This window comes from Bos indicus, chromosome 16, assembly GCF_029378745.1.
Source record: "Bos indicus isolate NIAB-ARS_2022 breed Sahiwal x Tharparkar chromosome 16, NIAB-ARS_B.indTharparkar_mat_pri_1.0, whole genome shotgun sequence".
Taxonomy (NCBI): domain Eukaryota; kingdom Metazoa; phylum Chordata; class Mammalia; order Artiodactyla; family Bovidae; genus Bos; species Bos indicus.
The window spans coordinates 39,432,530-39,451,974 of record NC_091775.1 but is presented as its reverse complement, the minus strand read 5'-3'; the positions used below and the strand labels follow the sequence as shown (position 1 = coordinate 39,451,974).

The window sequence follows — 19,445 nt, the reverse complement described above, 5'->3', positions numbered from 1 at the left end:
GGATGTTAGTTCTGAAAAGTCTTGTAGCCATTCAACTTTAGCTTCTTCAGCGTTACTGGTTGGGGCATAGACTTGGATTACCATGATATTGAAAGGTTTGCCTTGGAAAAGAACAGAGATCATTGTTGTTTTTGAGATTGTATTCAAGTATTGCATTTTGGACTCTTTTGTTTACTATCATTGCTACTCTATTTCTTCTAAGGGATTCTTGCCCACAGTAATAGATATAATGGCCATCTGAGTTAAATTCACGTATTCCAGTTTATTTTAGTTCACTGATTCCTGAAACATTGATGTTCACTCTTGCCATCTCCTGTTTGACTACTTCCAATTTGCCTTGATTCATGGACCTAACATTCCAGGTTCCTATACAATATTGCTCTTTATAGCATCGGACTTTGCTTCCAACACCAGTCACATCCACAACTGGGTGTTGTCTTTGCTTTGACTCCATCTCTTCATTCTTTCTGGAGTTACTGCTCCACTGATCTCCAGTAGCATATTGGGCACCTACCGACTTGCGGAGTTCATCTTTCAGTGTCCTGACTTTTGCCTTTTCATGCTGTTCATGGGGTTCCCAAGGCAAGAATACTAAAGTGGTTTGCCATTCCCTTCTCTGGTGGACCATGTTGCATAGGTTTATTTTATTCTTTTTGATGTGATGGTAAATGAGATTGTTTCCTTAATTTCACTTTCTAATCTTTTATGGTTAGTGTATAGAAATGAAACATATTTCTGCATATTTATTTTTCGTCCTGCAACTTTACTGAATTCATTGATGAGTTTTAGTAGTTTTCTGGTAGCATCTTAAGAATTTTCAATCTATAGTATCACATCATCTGCAAACAGTAACAGTTTTACTTCTTCCTTTCCAATTGGATTCCCTTTATTTCTTTTTCTTCTCTGATTACTATGAATAAGACTTCTGAAACTATGTTTAATGAAAGTGGTGTTTAACTGTCTTGTTACTGATCTTAGAGGAAATACTTTCAGCTTTTCACATTGAGTATTATGTTAGATGTGGGTTTGTCATATATGGTCTTTATTGTGTTGAGGTATGTTCCCTCTGTGCCCACTCTCTGAAGAGTTTTTATCATAAATGGATGTTGAATTTTATCAAAAGATTTTTCTGCATCTGTTGTAATGATCACATAGATTTGTTCTTTAATTTTTTAATGTTTTATATCACATCATGATTGATTTGCAGATTTTGTAAAATCCTTGCATCTGTGGAATAAATCCCACTTGACCATGGTATATGATCCTTATAGTGTATTTTTGGATTTGGTTTGCTAACATTTTATTGAGGATCTTTACGTCTATGATCATCAGTGATATTGGTGTGTAATTTTCTTTTTTGTGTTTTTTAAATTATTTTTTAAATTATTTTATTTTATGTTTTATCTTTACAATATTGTATTGGTTTTGCCATATATCAACATGAATCTGCCACAGGTATACACGTGTTCCCGTCCTGAACCCTCCTCTCTCCTCCCTCCCTGTACCATCCCTCTGGGCCGTCCCAGTGCACCAGCCCCAAGCATCCAGTATCGTGCATCGAACCTGGACTGGTGACTCATTTCATATATGATATTATACATGTTTTAATGTCATTCTCCCAAATCATTTTTGTCTGGTTTTGGTATCAGGGTGATGATGGCATCATAGAATTAATTCTAAAGTATTCCTTCCTCTGCAATTTTTTGGGAACAGTTTTAGTAGCATAGATGTTTAGTAGATGTTAGTAGTATAGATGTTTAGTATAGTACAGATGTTTTCTCTAAATATTTGGTAGAATTTGCCTGTGAAGCTACCCATTCTGGAACTTTTGCTTGTTGAAAGTTTTTAAATCACAGTTTAAATTTCAGAACTTGCTATTAGTCTGTTCATATTTTCTATTTCTTCCTGGTTCAGTCTTGGGGGATTGTACCTTTCTGAGAGTTTGTCCATTTCTTCTATATTGTCCATTTTGGGGTGTATAGTTGCTTCTAGTAGTAGTATGATCCTTTGCATTTCTGTTGTATCCATTGTAACTTTTCCATTTTCATTTCTAGTTTTATTGATTTGGGTCCTCTCCCCCTTTTTTTTTTTTTTTCTTTATGAGTCTGGCTAAAGGTTTATCAGTTTTTAAAATACTTTCAAAGAACCATCTTTTATTTTTATTGATCTTTTCTTTCTTTAGTCTATATTTCATTTATGTCTGCTCTGATCTTTATGATTTCTTTTTTCCTACTAACTTTGAATTTTTTTTTTTATTCTTTCTCTAGTTGCTTTAGGTGTAAGTTAGACTGTTTATCTGAGATTTTTCTTGTTTTTTGATAACCTCATATCGCTTTAAGCTTAGCTCTTAGAACTGCTTTTGCTGCATCCCATAGATTTTAGATCATTGTTTTAATTTTCATTTGTTTCCAGGTATTTATTTCCTCTTTGATTTCCTTAGTGATCCATTGGTTGTTTAGTAGCATATTGTTTAGGTTCCATGTATTTGTGCTTTTCAGAAAAGACAATGGCACCCCACTCCAGTACTCTTGCCTGGAAAATCCCATGGACTGAGGAGCCTGGTGGGCTACACAGTCCATGGGGTCGCTAAGAGTCGGACGTGACTGAGCGACTTCACTTTCACTTTTCACTTCCATGCATTGGAGAAGGAAATGGCAACCCATTCCAGTGTTCTTGCCCGGAGAATCCCAGGGATGGGGGAGCCTGGTGGGCTGCTGTCTATGGGGTCGCACAGAGTCGGACACGACTGAAGTGACAGCAGTAGTAGTAGTAGTAGTATTTGTGCTTTTTAGTTTTTCCCTTACAGTTGATTTCTAATCGCATATTGTTGTAGTTGGAAAAGATGTTTGATATGATTTCAATTTTATAAATTTAATGAGGCTTGCTTTGTTGCCCAGAACTATCCTGGAGACTGTTCCATGTGCTCTTTAAAAGAATGTATATTCTGCTGCTTTCAGATGGAATGCTCCATCTAAATATCAATTAGTCTATCTAGTCTAATGTGTCACCTGTATCTCCTTATTGATGTTTTGTCTAGATGATCTGTCCATTGCTGTAAGTGGGATGATAAATTTTCCCACTATGATTGTGTTGCTGTTATTTTCTCCTTTTGTGTTTGATAATGTTTGTCTGATATATTGAGGTGCTCTTATGATGGGGGGACATAGAAACTTACAATTGTTATTTCTATTCCTTGGATTGATCCCTCAATCATTATGTAGTGTCCTTTTTTTGTCTCAGATAACAGGCTTTATATTAAAGTCTATTTTGTCTGATAAGTATTGCTACTTCAGCTCTCTTTTGATTTCTATTTGCATGGAATATCTTTTTCTATCACCTCACTTTTGTCTGTATATGTCTCTAGATCTTAAGTAGGTCTTTTGTAGGCTGCATATATATGAGTCCTACTTTTGTATCCATTCAGCCAATCTATGTCTTTGGTTGGAGCCTTTATTCCATTTATATTTAAGGTAATTATCAATATGTGGATTCTTATTGCCATTTTGTTGATAGTTTTGAATTTGTTTTTTGTAGATATTTTCCTCCCTTTCTTCTTTTGTGATTTGATGACTATCTTTAGTGTTGTGTTTTGATACCTTTTTTGTGTGTATAACCATTACAAATTTTTGATTTGTGGTTACCATGACATTTGGGATAGCAGTCTATATATATGTGCATGATTATTTTAAGTTCCTGATCTCTTAATTTCAAATGCATTTTTAATATCCTGCATTTGTACTCTTCTTCTCTCATGATTACTGATTTTGATATCATATTTGTCTGTGGATAATCTCCTACATTTACTGGTGAGCTACTACTTTCATAATTTTTTTTGTTCCTACTTGTAGTCTCTTATTTTCCACTTTGAGAAGTTTCTTTAGCATTTATTGTAAAGCTAGTTTGGTGGTGCTGAATTCTTGTAGCTTTTGCTTGTATGTAAAGCTTTTGATTTATCTATCAAATATGAATGAGATTATTTCTCTTTTATCACTTTAAATATATTATTCCACTCCCTCTTGGTCTACAGTTTCTGCTAACAAATCAACTGATAACTATTTGGGAATTTCTTTGTTATGTTATTTGTTGCTTTTAATGTTTTCTCTGTGTTTAAGTTTTGTCAATTTGATTACAGTGTATCTCTGTGTGTTCTTGCTTGGATTAGTCCTGTATGGGATTCTCTGTGCTTCTTGAATTTAGGTGATTGTTTCCTTTCCTGTGTTAGGGACATTTTCAGCTGTTATCTTTTCAAATATTTTTTCAGCTTCTTTCTCTCCCTGTTCTACTTCTGGGACATCTATAATGTGAATGTTGGTGTATTTGACCCCGTTGTCTCTTAAACTGTCCTCACTCCTTTTCGTTCTATTTTCTTTATTCTGTTCTGCAGCAGTCATTTCCAATATTTTGTTTTCCAACTCACTGATTCATTATTCTGCCTCACATATTCCACCCTTAATTCCTTTGAGTGTATTTTTCGTTTCAGTTATTGTATTCTTGCGGAGAAAGCAATGGCACCCCACTCCAGTACTCTTGCCTGGAAAATCCCATGGATGGAGGAGCCTGGTGGGCTACAGTCCATGGGGTTGCTAAGAGTCGTACACGACTGAGCGACTTCACTTTCACTCTTCACTTTCATGCATTGGAGAAGGAAATGGCAACCCACTCCAGTGTTCTTGCCTTGAGAATCCCAGGGATGGGGAAGCCTGGTTGGGCTGCTGTCTATGGGGTCGCACGGAGTCGGACATGACTGAAGCGACTTAGCAGCAGCAGCATTGTATTCTTGAAACACAAGTTGTATACACACACACACACACACACACACACACGTGTGCACATGAAGTGAAGTGAAAGTCACTCAGTTGTGTCTGACTCTTTGCAACCCCATGGACTGTGGCCCACTAGGCTCCTTTGCCCATGGAATTATCCAGGCAAGAATACTGGAGTGGGTAACCTTTCCTTTTTCCAGGGGATCTTCCTAACCCAGGGATTGAACTCAGGTCTCCCACATTGCAGGTGGATTATTTACTATTTGAGCCACCAGGGAAGCCCAAAGAAATTGGGCTTCAAAGAGATTGAAAGTACTCAAGAAATTGAGCACTGAAGAATTGATGCTTTTGAACTGTGTTGTTGGAGAAGACTATTGAGAGTCCCCTGGACTGCCAGGAGACCAAACCAGTCAATCCTAAAGGAAATCAGTCCTGAATATTCATTGGAAGGACTGATGCTGAAACTGGAGCTCCAATAGTTTGGCCACCTGATGTGAAGAACTGACTCATTAGAAAAGATCCTGATGCTGGGCAAGATTGAAGGCAGGAGGAGAAGGGGATGACAGAAGATGAGTTGGTTGGATAGCATCACTAACTTGATGGACATGAGTTTGAACATGCTCCAGGAGTTGGTGATGGACAGGGAAGCCTGGCGTGCTGCAATCCATGGGGTTGCAAAGAGTCGGACACAACTGAGTGACTGAACTGAACTAAACTGATTGTATTCTTGATAAAAACTTCTTGTGACTTCTTGTTCTGTGAATCCATTCTTTTCCCAAGTTCTTGAATCATCTTTATGTTCATTACTCTGAACTCCTTTCTTGGATAGATTGCCTTTTTCCACTTCATTTCACTTAGTTGTCCTTCTGAAGTTTTAGCTTGTTCCTTTGTCTGGAACATTTCTTTGCCATCTATTTCTCGGTCTTTTTTCTAAATTTCTCTTTGTATTTTTATGCATGTAGTAGGTTAGTTATGTTTCTTGACCTTGGAGAAGTGGCCCTCTGTAGGGGATGTCCTATGTATCACAGCAGTACATTTTCCTCTTATTACCCAATGGCCAGGAACTAACTGGCCCCAGGGTAGTTTCTGACCTGTGTTTGCACACTCAGATCTGCAGGCTGTGGAATTATGATTTTCTTAGTCTAATGTCTGCCCCCTGGTGGGGGAGGCTGGATTAGAGGCTTGTGCTGGCTTCCTGGAGGGAGGAGTAGGTGCCTGCCCTCTCGTGGGTAGAAATGGGTCATGGTTCTCTTGCGGACAGGAACGTGTCAAGGGGTGTATCTGTTGGTGGCTGTGGGCTCAGGAAGTCTTTAGGCAGCCTGTCTGCTGATGGGTGTGGCTGTGTTCCCACTCTGTTGTTTGACCTGAAGGGCCCCAGCACTGAAGCCTACAGGCTGTTGCATGGGGCCAGGTCTTGGTGCCAAAGACCCAAACAAGATATTTTACTCATGTAGATGAACACTCCCCAATATGTCCACCACCAGCTTTTATGACCCCAGAGAGAGCGAGAGCTTCTCCTTGCCTTCTCAGGAAACCCTCCAAGACCAGCAGGTAGTTCTGGCCCAGGCTTCTATGAAATAACTACTTTTATCCTGGATCCTCTTACACACAAGAACTTGTGTGTGCCTTCCAAGAGTGATGTCTCTGTTTCTCTTAGTCTTGCAGACCTCCTGCAGTCAAGCCTTACTGATATTCAAAGCCAAATACTCTGAAGACTCCTTCTCCTAATTCTGGTCCCCTAAGCTGGGGAGCCTGGCATGAGACTCAGAGCTCTCACTTCTGGGAGAACTTCTGTGACATTATTATTTTCCGGTTTGTGGGTTACCCACCTGAGTGCTATGGGGTTTGATTATATCACTACTGTGCCCCTCCTACTGTTTCATTGTGGTTTCTTCTTTGTGTCTTTGATGTAGAATATCTTTTTTGGTATGGTCCAGTCCTTTTTGCCAATGGTTGTTCAGAGGTTAGTTGTGATTTTGGTGCATTTGTGAGAAGAGGCAAACTCAGGTCCCTCTACTCCACTGTCTTGTCTCCAACCCCTCTTCACTTTTAAATGAGTTTTAGCTAGACCTGGAATTCTTCTCAAACCAAAGGTTGTATATTCAACATCAAGCTTAATCTACCCACCTCACCTCACTTCTTATTTCAAAAATGCTTCTCAGAGGTTATAAGCTGAAAAGTTGGTTGATATAAATTTATATTCCATTGCAGTTTCCTTATGTACAAATGAATTATCTGTGTACAACCCTTTACTCTGGGGCTTCCCTGGCGACTCAGCAGTGAAGAATCCACCTGCAATGCAGGAGTCTCAGGAGACACAGGTTCAATCCTGGGATTGGGAAGATTCCCCTGGAGGAGGGCATGGCAACCCATTCCAGTATAATTGCTTGGAGAATCCTATGGACAGAGGAGCCCAGCAGGCTACAATCCATTGGATTGCAGAGTTGGAATTGACTGAAGCAACTTAGCATACATTCAACCCTTTACTCTAAACAAGTGTTTACTGTAAAATATTCATCCTACCAAGATGAACATGAGATGGAAGACATAAACCATTGTTATTCTCCACAGATCTCTTAACTACTAGGTTTGGAGCTTTTTCTTCTCATCCTCCCCCTACTACTATAAATTCAGCATGCCCCTAAAACGAGCCAGCTATGTTACTGTATGTTCAATTGTAGAAAAGATGATTTTTTTCAATCCTCGAGGAAGGATGTGCTGGATTAGATTATTTAGAAACTGTAAGCCCACAAACTATATTTGAAATTTAGGAGTTTTCAGGAAAATTTTAATGCAATTTTTCCTTATAACTGACTTTAGAACCTAACCCTGTTCAAGAATCCACTGTATTCAGTAATTCAGTTCTTTGTGGGAGCTGGGGAAATAAATTGCTAAACCCCGGTTTGTTCATTTTTTCTCCCTAGTTAATGATTTTTGTAGAACAGGTTAATTTTACACATCTAGTTTTCTATTTGGCTTCTCTTCCTCTCTATGACCTGATATGGCTTTACCTAGATTCCTTTCCTCACTGCATGAGAGGAGAACTTTATTTTGTTAAGGAAATGACTGTTGCCCTCAAGCTTGCTTTGCTTTGCCTTTTGGAATGCTCTGCTTGCCTTTGCTCTGCTTGCCTTTTGGAATGCTCCTGACTATATTAGCATGGGAGTTTGTAAGAAGCATTACTTCCTTTTTCCTGCTCTCTGAATTTGTGTGCAAGCACTCAGTTTATCTATAATCACGTAACACTGCTATGTCAAGAGAGGGAATTGGGAGGTCAGCCCTTATGTCTCCATCAGAGCTGGTTTAATGGGCATATGACCTATGCAACTGCATAAGGTCCCATATGCTGAAGGTCCATCAGTTTGTTTAAACCTCTGCTGTCACTATATTGAATTTTTAATAAGTTTTCCCTTTAGCTTGTGTTTTTAAATAAACTCCCAAAGGACAGTGGAGCCTGCGTGTACATGGAGGAGATAAGTACAATATGTGAGTCAGTGAAAGCCTCTCAGTCATGTCTGACTCTGCAAACCCATGGACTATACAGTTCATGGAATTCTCCAACCCAGAATACTGGAGTGGGTAGCTGTTCTCTTCTCCAGGGAATCTTCCCAACCCAGGGATTGAACCCAGGTCTCCTGCATTGCAGGTGGATTCTTTACCAACTGAGCCGCCACCAGATGGGCCCAAGAATGTGAGTCAGTAGCCTCTTTCAGAGGTAGCATTCACAATGCCCTAAGGCCATAGAACTCCAGTGGCTACATTAGTGTGTAGGGGGAAATCAAAACTGGTATAAGATAAGCATTTATTGATGCTTCAGTCAATTAGGCTGAAAATGACAACAGAGGAAAGAGAAAGATGTGGCAATCCATAAATTGTTTTCCTTCCGATCTTTCCTTATTCATGAGTAAGATGGTGATAGAGAGTGTTAAAGAATGTGTGAATGACAAGAAGTTGAATAAAGACAATTAAGTTAGTTTTGTGTAGTGTTTATAACTCTTTTGGCAAGAATAAAATGCATATGCATGCATAAGCTATGAAATAGGAATTGTAGTATTTTGTTAAGTTGTGTGGTCTTACATTTGCATTTATAACTGGCATTGCACAATATAAAGGTGGGCTGCAGAATTCATGCTAAAACTTTAAATTTTTAGTTTTTTTTTTTAATTAGAAAATAACCCCATGATAAATTGAGGAGGCGGAGCTTCATACGTTTGTACATTTAATACTACTTTTTTCTATGTTTTGAATAAGAAGTCCTACATTTTAGTTTGCACTGGGACCCACAAATATGTGGCCAGCCCTACAGCAAACTGAGGGCTCTTAAAACTGTCCTTAATGGTTACACAGGGTATTTCAATTATAGTTGTACTATTTTATTGTTGTTAATGTATTTCTTTAAAATTTGAAGCAAGTATAGCAAAATGTTACAATTTCGTATGATTGGTGGTTGGATGTTCATTACACTAGTTTTGAAACTTTTCTTCATGCTTGAACTATTTCATACAAAAAGCTTCATTTGACTGAAGTGACATAATGAACAATGACAAGAAATATATATGAAAAGAAGTAGGCATATAACAAAGTCAGAAAAAGCCCATTCGAGAATGTACTCTGTACTCCTCCACTCATTGTGAAATATCTTACCATGGTGACCTTATGGGCATTGCATTCCAGAGTCAGTTTCAGTATGGTTGCTGCCTCAGATGCAATTGATTGATCAGGTACAGAGAGTTTCATCAGGAGACTCCACACAAAGTCAGTCAGCAAGGGTGGCAATAAGGTTTTTCCTACACTCTGAAACCAAAAAGAAAAATCATGATCTCACACCTTACTTATATCAACAAAGACAGCTACATGATTTTTGTGGGTTTTAGGTACCTTTGCTGTTGTCAGCCTCTTCCTCCATTAAACATATTAAAAATTACACTTTACACTGTGTTAGTATTAAGATGACTGTCATTCAAACTTAATCATATCTATTTTTCATCTTATTTTAAAAGCAATTAAAACATTTTTACCTGAATAAGTCAGCTCTGGGGCAAGCCAGGGAGAAGTGGGAAACCATATCATTAAAATTTAGAGCAACTATAAAATATTGATTTAACCCCATTTCAGCTATTCAAATACTAAAAACTATTGTGAAGTTCTTAAGCTTTGGAAATAAGCTCGTTCAGATCCAAAACAAGCATGATTTGTGGAAGATGAAGGAAAGGATAGGATAAGAAAGGAAGGGCCACTGAAGGGTGTGTATTTTTCTCTTTTTCAGAGAAGCATCAAGAAGTGGGAAGGGAAAAAAGGCCAATATGTCTATGATTGAGGCACAACAACTGCAATTCAAACAATCTCTTTTTAAAGTTAGAGGAACATCCATGGACCATAAAATGCGAACAAAATCACAGTACTATGGATCTCTCAGTTAAGAAAGACAAATGAACCACATTTTCTCCCTTTCTAAATGTATATGTATATATACAAAACTTCTTTTGTGTGTGTGTGTGCATGCCATTCTCTGAAATACAGAAAGTATTCAATATTGCCAATAACAGCTTTTCAGCATCCCTGTTAAAGGAATGGAGCATACATCTTTCTGGTCAGTAGGGAAGGATTGAGGTCTAATTGAAAACTGATGACCACCAGGCTCCCTCCTACTGAGCAGACAGGTGAGGTATAGTATTTTTGGAAAGCTATGAAAGAAAGATAAAGGATGGTCACTAAGGCTTAGTGAGGTGAACAGAATATCATAGTTGGCTATACTTTCAGAAAGTCAGATTTGATTGTACAAGATGTTGAGTTAAAAAAAAATCATTGAAGAGGGGATATTCTTTTGGGACATTTGTTTATTCAACAAAATAGCTTAGTGTCTATTAAGAGTTGTGGAAGGAGCAATTCCTAGTGAAACTTAGAGATAGTGTTAGAAGTTTCTGTCATGTGAAGGTAGAATGGAGAAAAACAAACCTGACTCCATATTGGATCTATTCTTTTAACTCTAGCCTTTGTGCTCCATAACCTGTGATTAGAAATGCTGGCTTTGCACTTTTATCTCAAATAGTAAAAGAGTGTTGCCTATAGCCTGAAATAAAATACTAGCCCTTTCTCAACAATGTTCTGCCTCCTAGTCTTGACCTTTAAAGTATAACATATTTCCATTCATATAGAGGTTAAATGTTGAAGACAAGAAAATAACAGTTGTCTTTCTGAAGGTTTATGGGAGCATTGTGACCAGACCATCCTGGACAGCTGCAGAAACATAAGTTTCCAACAACCAGCCACACCTCCTCCATTTTTAGTATAAAAGAAGCTTAAATTCTAAGTCCAGTAAGATGGTTCCTTGGGATACTAGTCAACCATCTTCTTGGGTTTTCTGGTTTTCCAAATATGTTGCTATTTCTTATCCCAACACCTTGTCTGTTGATTTATTGGCCTATTGTGTGCTGAGTAGTATGAACTTGGACTCAGTAACAAAGGTATAGATATGACAGTAGAGTACATCAAATGATAGACTCCCTTATAAAACGTGATCTAGCTCTCTTGGCTAAAAACCTTGATGCGTATCCTCCGATTTGCATCCTCTGGACTTTGTTGTTGTAAATGGTCCTGTTGGTTTCCTTACTACAACCTTAGATTCTCTCACCTACCTGTCCCAATCTACCTTTGAAAGTCCCTTCCTCCGGATTTTGTAGCTACTGCTCTTGCACACAGTGCTGTCCTAGGCCTGTTTTGATCTCACAGTTGGGAACTGAGTAATAGAGGTCATGAACACAAGGACCAGGGCACCCTCCCCAAATCCAGGATTTCTAAATCTTATGGACATTGAAGTCAGGTGAGAGGACACCAAGCTGGAAGTGGAGATAGTAAGCGTCATAAAGCACTTGAAAGAGACAGACCCTGAGGAGGCTGCTAGTGCTAGGCTCACTAGCTAATTGTGGGTCTCAGGATTTCAATTCCAGGGCTCTGGAGTTAAGAATGGAAGAATGTAGATGGACTTTCTAGTAAACCTAGATGGATGCTTAGTTTCTTCATGTAAATAGAAAACTTTATAGTTAACCAGGCTTGTGACTTCTGAGGGGAGGTGGATTAAGAATAATGCTTGATTTTGGAAAGATGCATCATAATGCAGATGCATATTTAAGGATATCTATGTGGTCTTTTTTATTGTATTATTTGAGATGTATTGCTTCCATATCTCCACAGCCTCCCACAATTCTATCTGCCTCAGTGTGGGAGGGCAAGACAATGCTTTATGTATGTGGTTTCAGGAGAAAATCTAAGACCCTTCAATTCAAGAGATAAGCTAGCCTGAAGGGCCTCTCCAGCCGGTTTTGCTGAACTATTGATTCCTGTGTAGCTAGAAGAGCGTCAGTTGGACAGCATGATTCAGGCACCTGTGCCGGATGACCTCGCAAGCATATGAATAAGCATATATACTTTGAAGAAGGTGAAAGAGTGTATAGAGATGTTGAGTCTCATGATTTTCCCTAAGGTTGGGTCAATGTAGAAATTACTTACTTAGTACTAAGGTTTATCACTTAAACTTAAGAAGTTTTTAAAATTTAATAGGTTTTTAAAAGATATACCAAATTATTTTGATGTTTGCTGAGTAAATTATAATAGCATTGAAAAACCTCTTAATTGCTGACTTCACTAATTTTTCTAGAAAACCAGAAGTTTCCCATCTTTAGTAACTTATTAGCCAAACAAAAAGAAGCATAACAACTAGGAAACACTTACCTCATTTTGCTTTCTGTAAGAATTACCTAGTAAATAATGTAAATTGCTATGTTCTGGAGTAATAGGCATAATTCTTATTAACAGATGAAGATCAAGAAGCCAAATACTCTATCATTTACTCTTTGCTTTACTGAATTTAATTTAAATAAAAGAGAAAAAATCTATTAATATAAATTTTGTTGAAATAAGTTGCCATTAAAAGTAATTTACACATGAAACAAAAGCTATAGGATAAAGTGGGAGCTAAGTTACCTGAGCAATTTTACTTTTGTCTTTTTGCAAATTCTTGGGTAGAAATTCTGTACCAGAGGAAGAAGGCTGGATACAATGATTTCCAGGCTTATCATACTTTTTATTTTTACTTTTTGCAGTACCCTCTGTATTAAGGAAGAAAGTTTAAGATTTTCATTTGACCACTGGTTCCTTCCATAACATTGCTATTTCTAGTTTCCTCTTCCTGCCCAATTCTGGGAATGTAAAATTTTCTGAATGTTTAACTCTCTGCTGAAAGTTTAGTCACATAAAATATTAATATTATGACCAGAATTTATAAAGTGTTAAGAGAAGTCTCTGTGGAGGACATATATAATTTTAATAGGATGACCAAGTATCAAGTACATTTCGGCCATCAAATGCATAGTTCAGTGCAATGGAAGAGCTACTGCTAAGTTGGAAAGTCTATTGGTAAAAGAGCAGACTTGGAGGCATTTTGCAAAGAACTGAGGGAGTGGTATAGCAACAAAGAGAAAAGCTTTCAAATAAGCTTCACGTGCAGATGTCTTTAGTTCTAGAAGAGGTAGATTTTAACTGAATTTTTATTTGCTAACAGCTTTGTAGAGATATAATCAATATGAAACATATTTAAAGTGTATAATTTGGTAAGTTCTTAAAAGGAAAGGCTACCCACTCCAATATTCTGGCCTAGAGAATTCCATGGACTACAGTTCATGGGGTCGCAAAGAGTCTGAGTGTATTTCAAAAAGGACATGACTGAGCGACTTTCACAAATGACATATATATATATATATATATATATATATATATATATATTCAATTCAGTTCAGTTAAGTTGCTTAGTCGTGTCTGACTCTTTGCGATCCCATGAATCGCAGCATGCCAGGCCTCCCTGTCCATCACCAACTCCCAGAGTTCACCCAAACTCATGGGCATCGAGTCGGTGATGCCATCCAGCCATCTCATCCTCTGTTGTCCCCTTCTCCTCCTGCCCCCAATCCCTCCCAGAATCAGGGTCTTTTCCAATGAGTCAACTCTTCGCATGAGGTGGCCAAAGTACTGGAGTTTCAGCTTCAGCATCAGTCCTTCCAATGAACACCCAGGACTGGTCTCCTTTAGGATGGACTGGTTATATATATGTATATGCCCATAAGAGTATTACTGCAATAAAAAAGATTTATTCCCTCCAGAAGTTTCTTCCTGTCCTTTCATAATTGCTCAAACCTGCTACTGGATACACACTATAGCACTTCCTGATTCAAAGATACACACAGATCTGCATTCTTTCATTTGTATTTTATAATTTCATGTAAGTGGAGCAATTTAGTATGTGCTGCTCTTCTGTTGCTTGGCATCTTTCATTCAGCAAAATTATTTGCAATTCATTCACATTATTGTATTTGTCAGTAGCTGATTGATTTCTCTGTGATAAATACTACCCCATTGTACGTATATACCATCATCTATGTATTCATTTGCCTCTTGGTGGACATTTGGTTGTTTCCAGTTTTTGGCTATTAAAAATAAAGATCCTGTCAACATTCATGTACAAGTCTTTGAGTGGATATTTGCTTTCATTTCTTTTAGGAATGACTGGAGGAATGACTGAAGAATGACTGGATCATATGGTAGATGTGTGTTTGACTTTTTAGGATACTGCTAAATTATTTTCCAAAGTTGTATCATTTCACATTCCCTCTGACACTGTATGGCTCAGATGGTAAAGAATCTCTGGCCTGTAAGGCAGAAGACTCAGGTTCGATTCTTGGGTTGGGAAGACCCCCTGGAGAAGGGAATGGCTACCCACTCCAGTATACTTGCCTGGAGAATTTCATGGACAGAGGAGCCTGGCTTACAGTCTGTGGGATTGCAAAGAGTCAGACACAACTGAACAACTAACACAGATGGACTGAATGGCACTAAAGTAATTCAGGGATAATTTTTTCCTCCTGATGAGACAAAATCTCTTTGAGTAATCTGCTTTATTACTTGTGAATTATGAAGTTTCAAATTCTAGCTTATAGGCATGGGCACCATTCCCAGTCTTTTGGAATTCAGTGCTTTTACCTCTTTAACTGTTTTGGGTATTACCCCCTAACCCCGCAAACCTCAGGAAGTTTCCTTACATAGCTAAATAGTTAAATGGACTCTCTGCAGATCTCTGGAGCACTCCTTTCTGGTACTCTGCCATGTGAACTCTAGATATCTTGATCTTTCTGGATTCCCAAATCTGTCTCTTCAACTTGGGACCCTTGGATTGCTCATTTCTGGGCTGCAGCCTAGAAACTTACTCTAGGTTGTAAACTCAATCAATTGTAGACTCTGCTTTATTTATTCATTTGTTCTCTTCTCTCAGGAATCATTGTCCTTTGTTATCTGTTGTCTTTAAACAGTTTATTATGGGAAGGCAAATCTGTTCTCTATTTAGGTACTTAGAAATAGTTTGATACCATAAGGTCTTGCCCTCATGCTTTGTTAGGTAGACCAAAACAGCATTTATTTACATCTTTTTCCCCACCACTGAAGCAAGAATTCTATTTGATGCTCCATTAGAGACATAAAGAATGCTTTTTAAGAGTCTCATATGGTTTTCCCAGTGGTCATGTATGGATGTGAGAGTTGGACTGTAAAGAAAGCTGAGTTCTGAAGAATTGATGCTTTTGAACCATAGTGTGGAGAAGACTCTTGAGAGTCTGACCTTGGACCGCAAGGAGATCCAACCAGTCCATCCTAAATATTCAGATCAATCCTGAATATTCATTGGAAGGCCTGATGCTGAAGCTAAAGTTCCAATACTTTGGCCACCTGAGGTGAAGAACTGACTCATTGGAAGAGACCCTGATGCTGGGAAAGATTGAAGGCAGGAGGAAAAGGGGATGACAGAGGATGAGATGGTTGGATGGCATCTCAGTGGACATGAATTTGGATGGACTCCAGGAGTTGGTGATGGACAGGGAGGCCTGCATGCTGCGGTTCATGGGTTTGCAAAGAGTTGGACATGACTGAGCGACTGAACTGAACTGATTGGTAATTTTTCTTCTCTTTCTTCCCTGCCTCCACCCAGCATTTCTGTCCCTGCCAGTAACACCCTGACACTAATCTAAGTATGAAAGTGAAAGTGTAAGTCACTTAGTCATGTCCAACTCTTTATGACCCCATGGACTATAGCCCACCAGGCTCCTCTGTCCATGGGATTTTCCAGGCAAGAATACTCGAGTGGGTTGCCATTCCCTTCTCCAGGCGATATTCCTGACCTAAGGATAAATATTGAAGAACCAACTATAACATTTTACAAATAATTCTAAAAAAGATTTAAAAATACATTTTGATAAATGGAGCTATAGATCTTGGGGCAGGATTTAGAAATCTACAGATGTAGAACCTCTTTGGAACCCACAGTAGAATAATTAGGAACAGATTCTTCGTAACCCTTAAAAAAGATGAATCTTACCGCTCTGAATCTTTGCAATGCAGAGGAGGTGATACATTCCCACAAATGCCTGTTGTGTGATTGAGGGATCAGAATGAGAACACAAAAGAGATAACTCTGCTGCCAGGACACCCAAACATGGAGCATTAACACTTGCCTAGTGAACAAACAAAGCAGAAAGACGCATTTACTAAGCGTGAAAGTGAAAGTGAAGTCGCTCAGTTGTGTCCGACTCTTTTCAACTCCATGCACTATAGCCCACCAGGCTCCTCTGAGCCACAGGGAAGCCCTTGCTAAGCATGCTGCTGCTGCTGCTGCTGCTGCTAAGTTGCTTCAGTTGTGTCTGACTCTGTGCGACCCCATAGACGGCAGCCCACCAGGCGCCCCCATCCCTGGGATTCTCCAGGCAAGAACACTGGAGTGGGTTGCCATTTCCTTCTCCAATGCATGAAAGTGAAAAGTGAAAGTGAAGTCGCTCAGTCATGTCCAACTTTTAGTGACTCCATGGACTGCAGCCTACCAGACTCCTCCATCCATGGGATTTTCCAGGCAAGAGTACTGGAGTGGGGTGCCATTGCCTTCTCTGCTTGCTAAGCATAGTCAATGTTAAATGTTTGTGTCTTATATGCACACACACATGCACACACACACTCACACAGACTCAAACACACAGTAAGTCCCCCACATATGAACATACTCTGTTCTGAGAGTCTGTTCATAAGTCCAATTTGTTCATAAGTCCAAAAAATTTACCTTAGGTACAATCAGCTATAGAGTACTGTACTGTAATAGGTTTATAATACTTTTCACACAAATACATTAAAAAAACCACAAAAATATCACATCTAAAATCTTACAGTACAGTATTTTGAAAAGTACAGTAGTACAGTGAAATGGCTGGCATATTTGCATTCACACCTTTGAATGATCACAACTTGAAGATTTATATGTGGGGGGCTTACTGTATCTGACTATGGTTACAGTTGAGTGTCAGAGTACACAAACTATGTATTAAAATCCTTTCTCTGTTACTGAGTCTCAATTTTCTCATCTATGAAATGCATATAACAAATGCTACCTTGTAACATTATTGTGGAAACTAAGCCGGTAACATTTATGACAAAAAGGAAAGTTCCTAGCAAAGTGCTTAGAAATACTAGAGATTCCACCTAATGTTAGTTTCTATTCCATAAAGTAGGTACCCATTTGTAGGTAGCAAATTCTTAGGATACTGGGTAGGGGAGCGAATGTCCAAAAACTTTCATGCTCCTTCTCCATGTATGAAACACTTCAGATGACTCTGTGAGTGAGTCACTGGAGAAGTGTGACTTTTCTTCCTACAATTGCTCTAATTCTTTCCAGGGAAATTAATTTTTTAAAAAACTCAGTACATTTGCTTCGGGTATGAAAGCTACTATCAGAACATTTATGTATTTCTCCTCCCACCTTCCCCCACCCCATACACACACAACTTCCTTGTGGCTTCTCAAATAGGCTTCTCGAATATTTAGGTTTACATCTTGACTGATTTGTTTAGTCAGATCACATGTAAATAGAGAGGGAAGCAGACATGTAGAAGAAGAGATGGAAGAGACATTTTGCTTTTCTGAAAGTGTGAGTGTTATTACCAATTTTTAAAAAACAATTAGGACTCTGCCCACATGTAGGTTTGCTCAACTAGTGGGCCTGCAGAATCTTCTTGTCTCTAAGACGAATCATTACTTTTCCTAGATAGATGTTTTGATGAATGAACAATGGTTGGTGGTAAAAGAGTCAAACCAACCTTCCAGGGAGATCCCAAGACCTGTTTCTCCTTCTTTGTATTACTCTCATATACCCTTATCTCATATACCTTCTCTTGTTGCTTGACTCACTCACATCTATCTCAGTCTTACACACATTCACACACACATAGCGCACACACACACACTTATATGGAGTCATTCCTGAAAAAACATGAGGTGACCTAGGTCATGTGCCAAGCGTATAACCAAGTTAGAATGCTGGAAGTGATGGTCTAAGTAGAAGAGAAGATAATCTCTTGCTTCTGTGGATGTCTTCCTTGGATTCTTTCTGCCTATACTTCTTTGTAAGGATACCTGGGGCTCCCCCCATCCTTAGGTGGCTCAGTGGTAGAGAATCCATCTGTCAATGCAGGAGACGCAGGTTCGATACTTGGGTTGGGAAGATCCCCTGCAGTAGGAAATGGCAATCCACTCCAGTATTCTTGCCTGGGAAATTCCATGGACAGAGAAGCCTGGTGGGCTACAGTCCATGGGGTGGCACAGAGTTGGACAAGCCTCAGCACAAGATTTAGGAGAATCTACAAGCAGACAGTAGAGGTCGCTGTTCAGGCCCCAGGAAGAAACCTTTTATTTCTACTGGGTACTCTGCTCTTTTGGTTTGCATTCCAAGTTTCATTTTCCATTGAATGGCAAGATTTTCAGAACTGCAATTGTATTAAAAAAAAAGGGCAAGGTGCTCTTTTTCTCTATTGTGGGTAACGGAGGAGTATGAGTATGTGTCTAGTATTTTTGCCACAAGCTTCTCTACCATAAAAATTTTTGCCACATACATTTCTGCTGCAAACATTTTAACACATGACTAATTGGTGATAAGGCAATTTTGCTGTGAAAGATAAAATAATTAGTTGACAGTTCGGTCTGACACTTTGGTTTCAACTCGTTGAAATGAGTCAGACTTTATTTCAGTTAGCCCATTTATTGATGACTTTATTGAGCCGACAGATGACAATGATTTGCCCCGAGAGTTGGTTTCTTATTTTGAAACATGCTACATTGAAGGAAAAAGAGGTTAAGAGTCTCAAAGGCTCAGAGGTGAACCTACATTTTCCATAGAATGTTGGAATGTCTACAAATAGACATGTGGTAACATGCCAAGAACAAAAAACAGGAAAGAGGTTTTTATGACATAATATAAAGCTGTTACAAATATGCATTCTAATACTCAGAAACCAATGCCTCTCTTAATGAAGGAAGAAATTTTGGCAAAAAAAGAGAAAAATTGCTATGCTGAATAAGGAGATGAATCAACAAGCAACAAACTTATACTATGAATGAAAACCTTCAAAGACAAGTGCTTAAGTACCACCCACAAAATAAAATCCATTTTTTTTTTTTGCAGGGGCAGGATTGACACGAATTTACACACATTTTAAATGTATTTAAGTTGCATTTATCAAGAAAGTCTTTTAAATTTTGTTATTAAATTTTCAAGTTTCATAATGACCTTTTCAATGTCCTCCTTTTATTTTTCATGAAAAAAAAAAA

At 38.5% G+C, this 19,445-nt stretch overlaps 1 protein-coding gene across 2 annotated transcripts in view; it reads right to left on the bottom strand.

Moving 5' to 3' along the window:
* The window catches only part of MROH9 (maestro heat like repeat family member 9), a 105,080-nt gene that overhangs the window by 45,354 nt on the left and 40,281 nt on the right, over positions 1 to 19,445 (bottom strand). For both annotated transcript variants that reach the window (XM_070768138.1, XM_070768137.1), the window contains exons 7-9: positions 16,177 to 16,312; positions 12,744 to 12,868; positions 9,408 to 9,557 (exon numbers count right to left, since the gene is read on the bottom strand). In XM_070768138.1, coding sequence (XP_070624239.1) covers positions 9,408 to 9,557; positions 12,744 to 12,868; positions 16,177 to 16,312 — 411 coding nt within the window. The remainder of the gene's footprint in view (positions 1 to 9,407; positions 9,558 to 12,743; positions 12,869 to 16,176; positions 16,313 to 19,445) is intronic.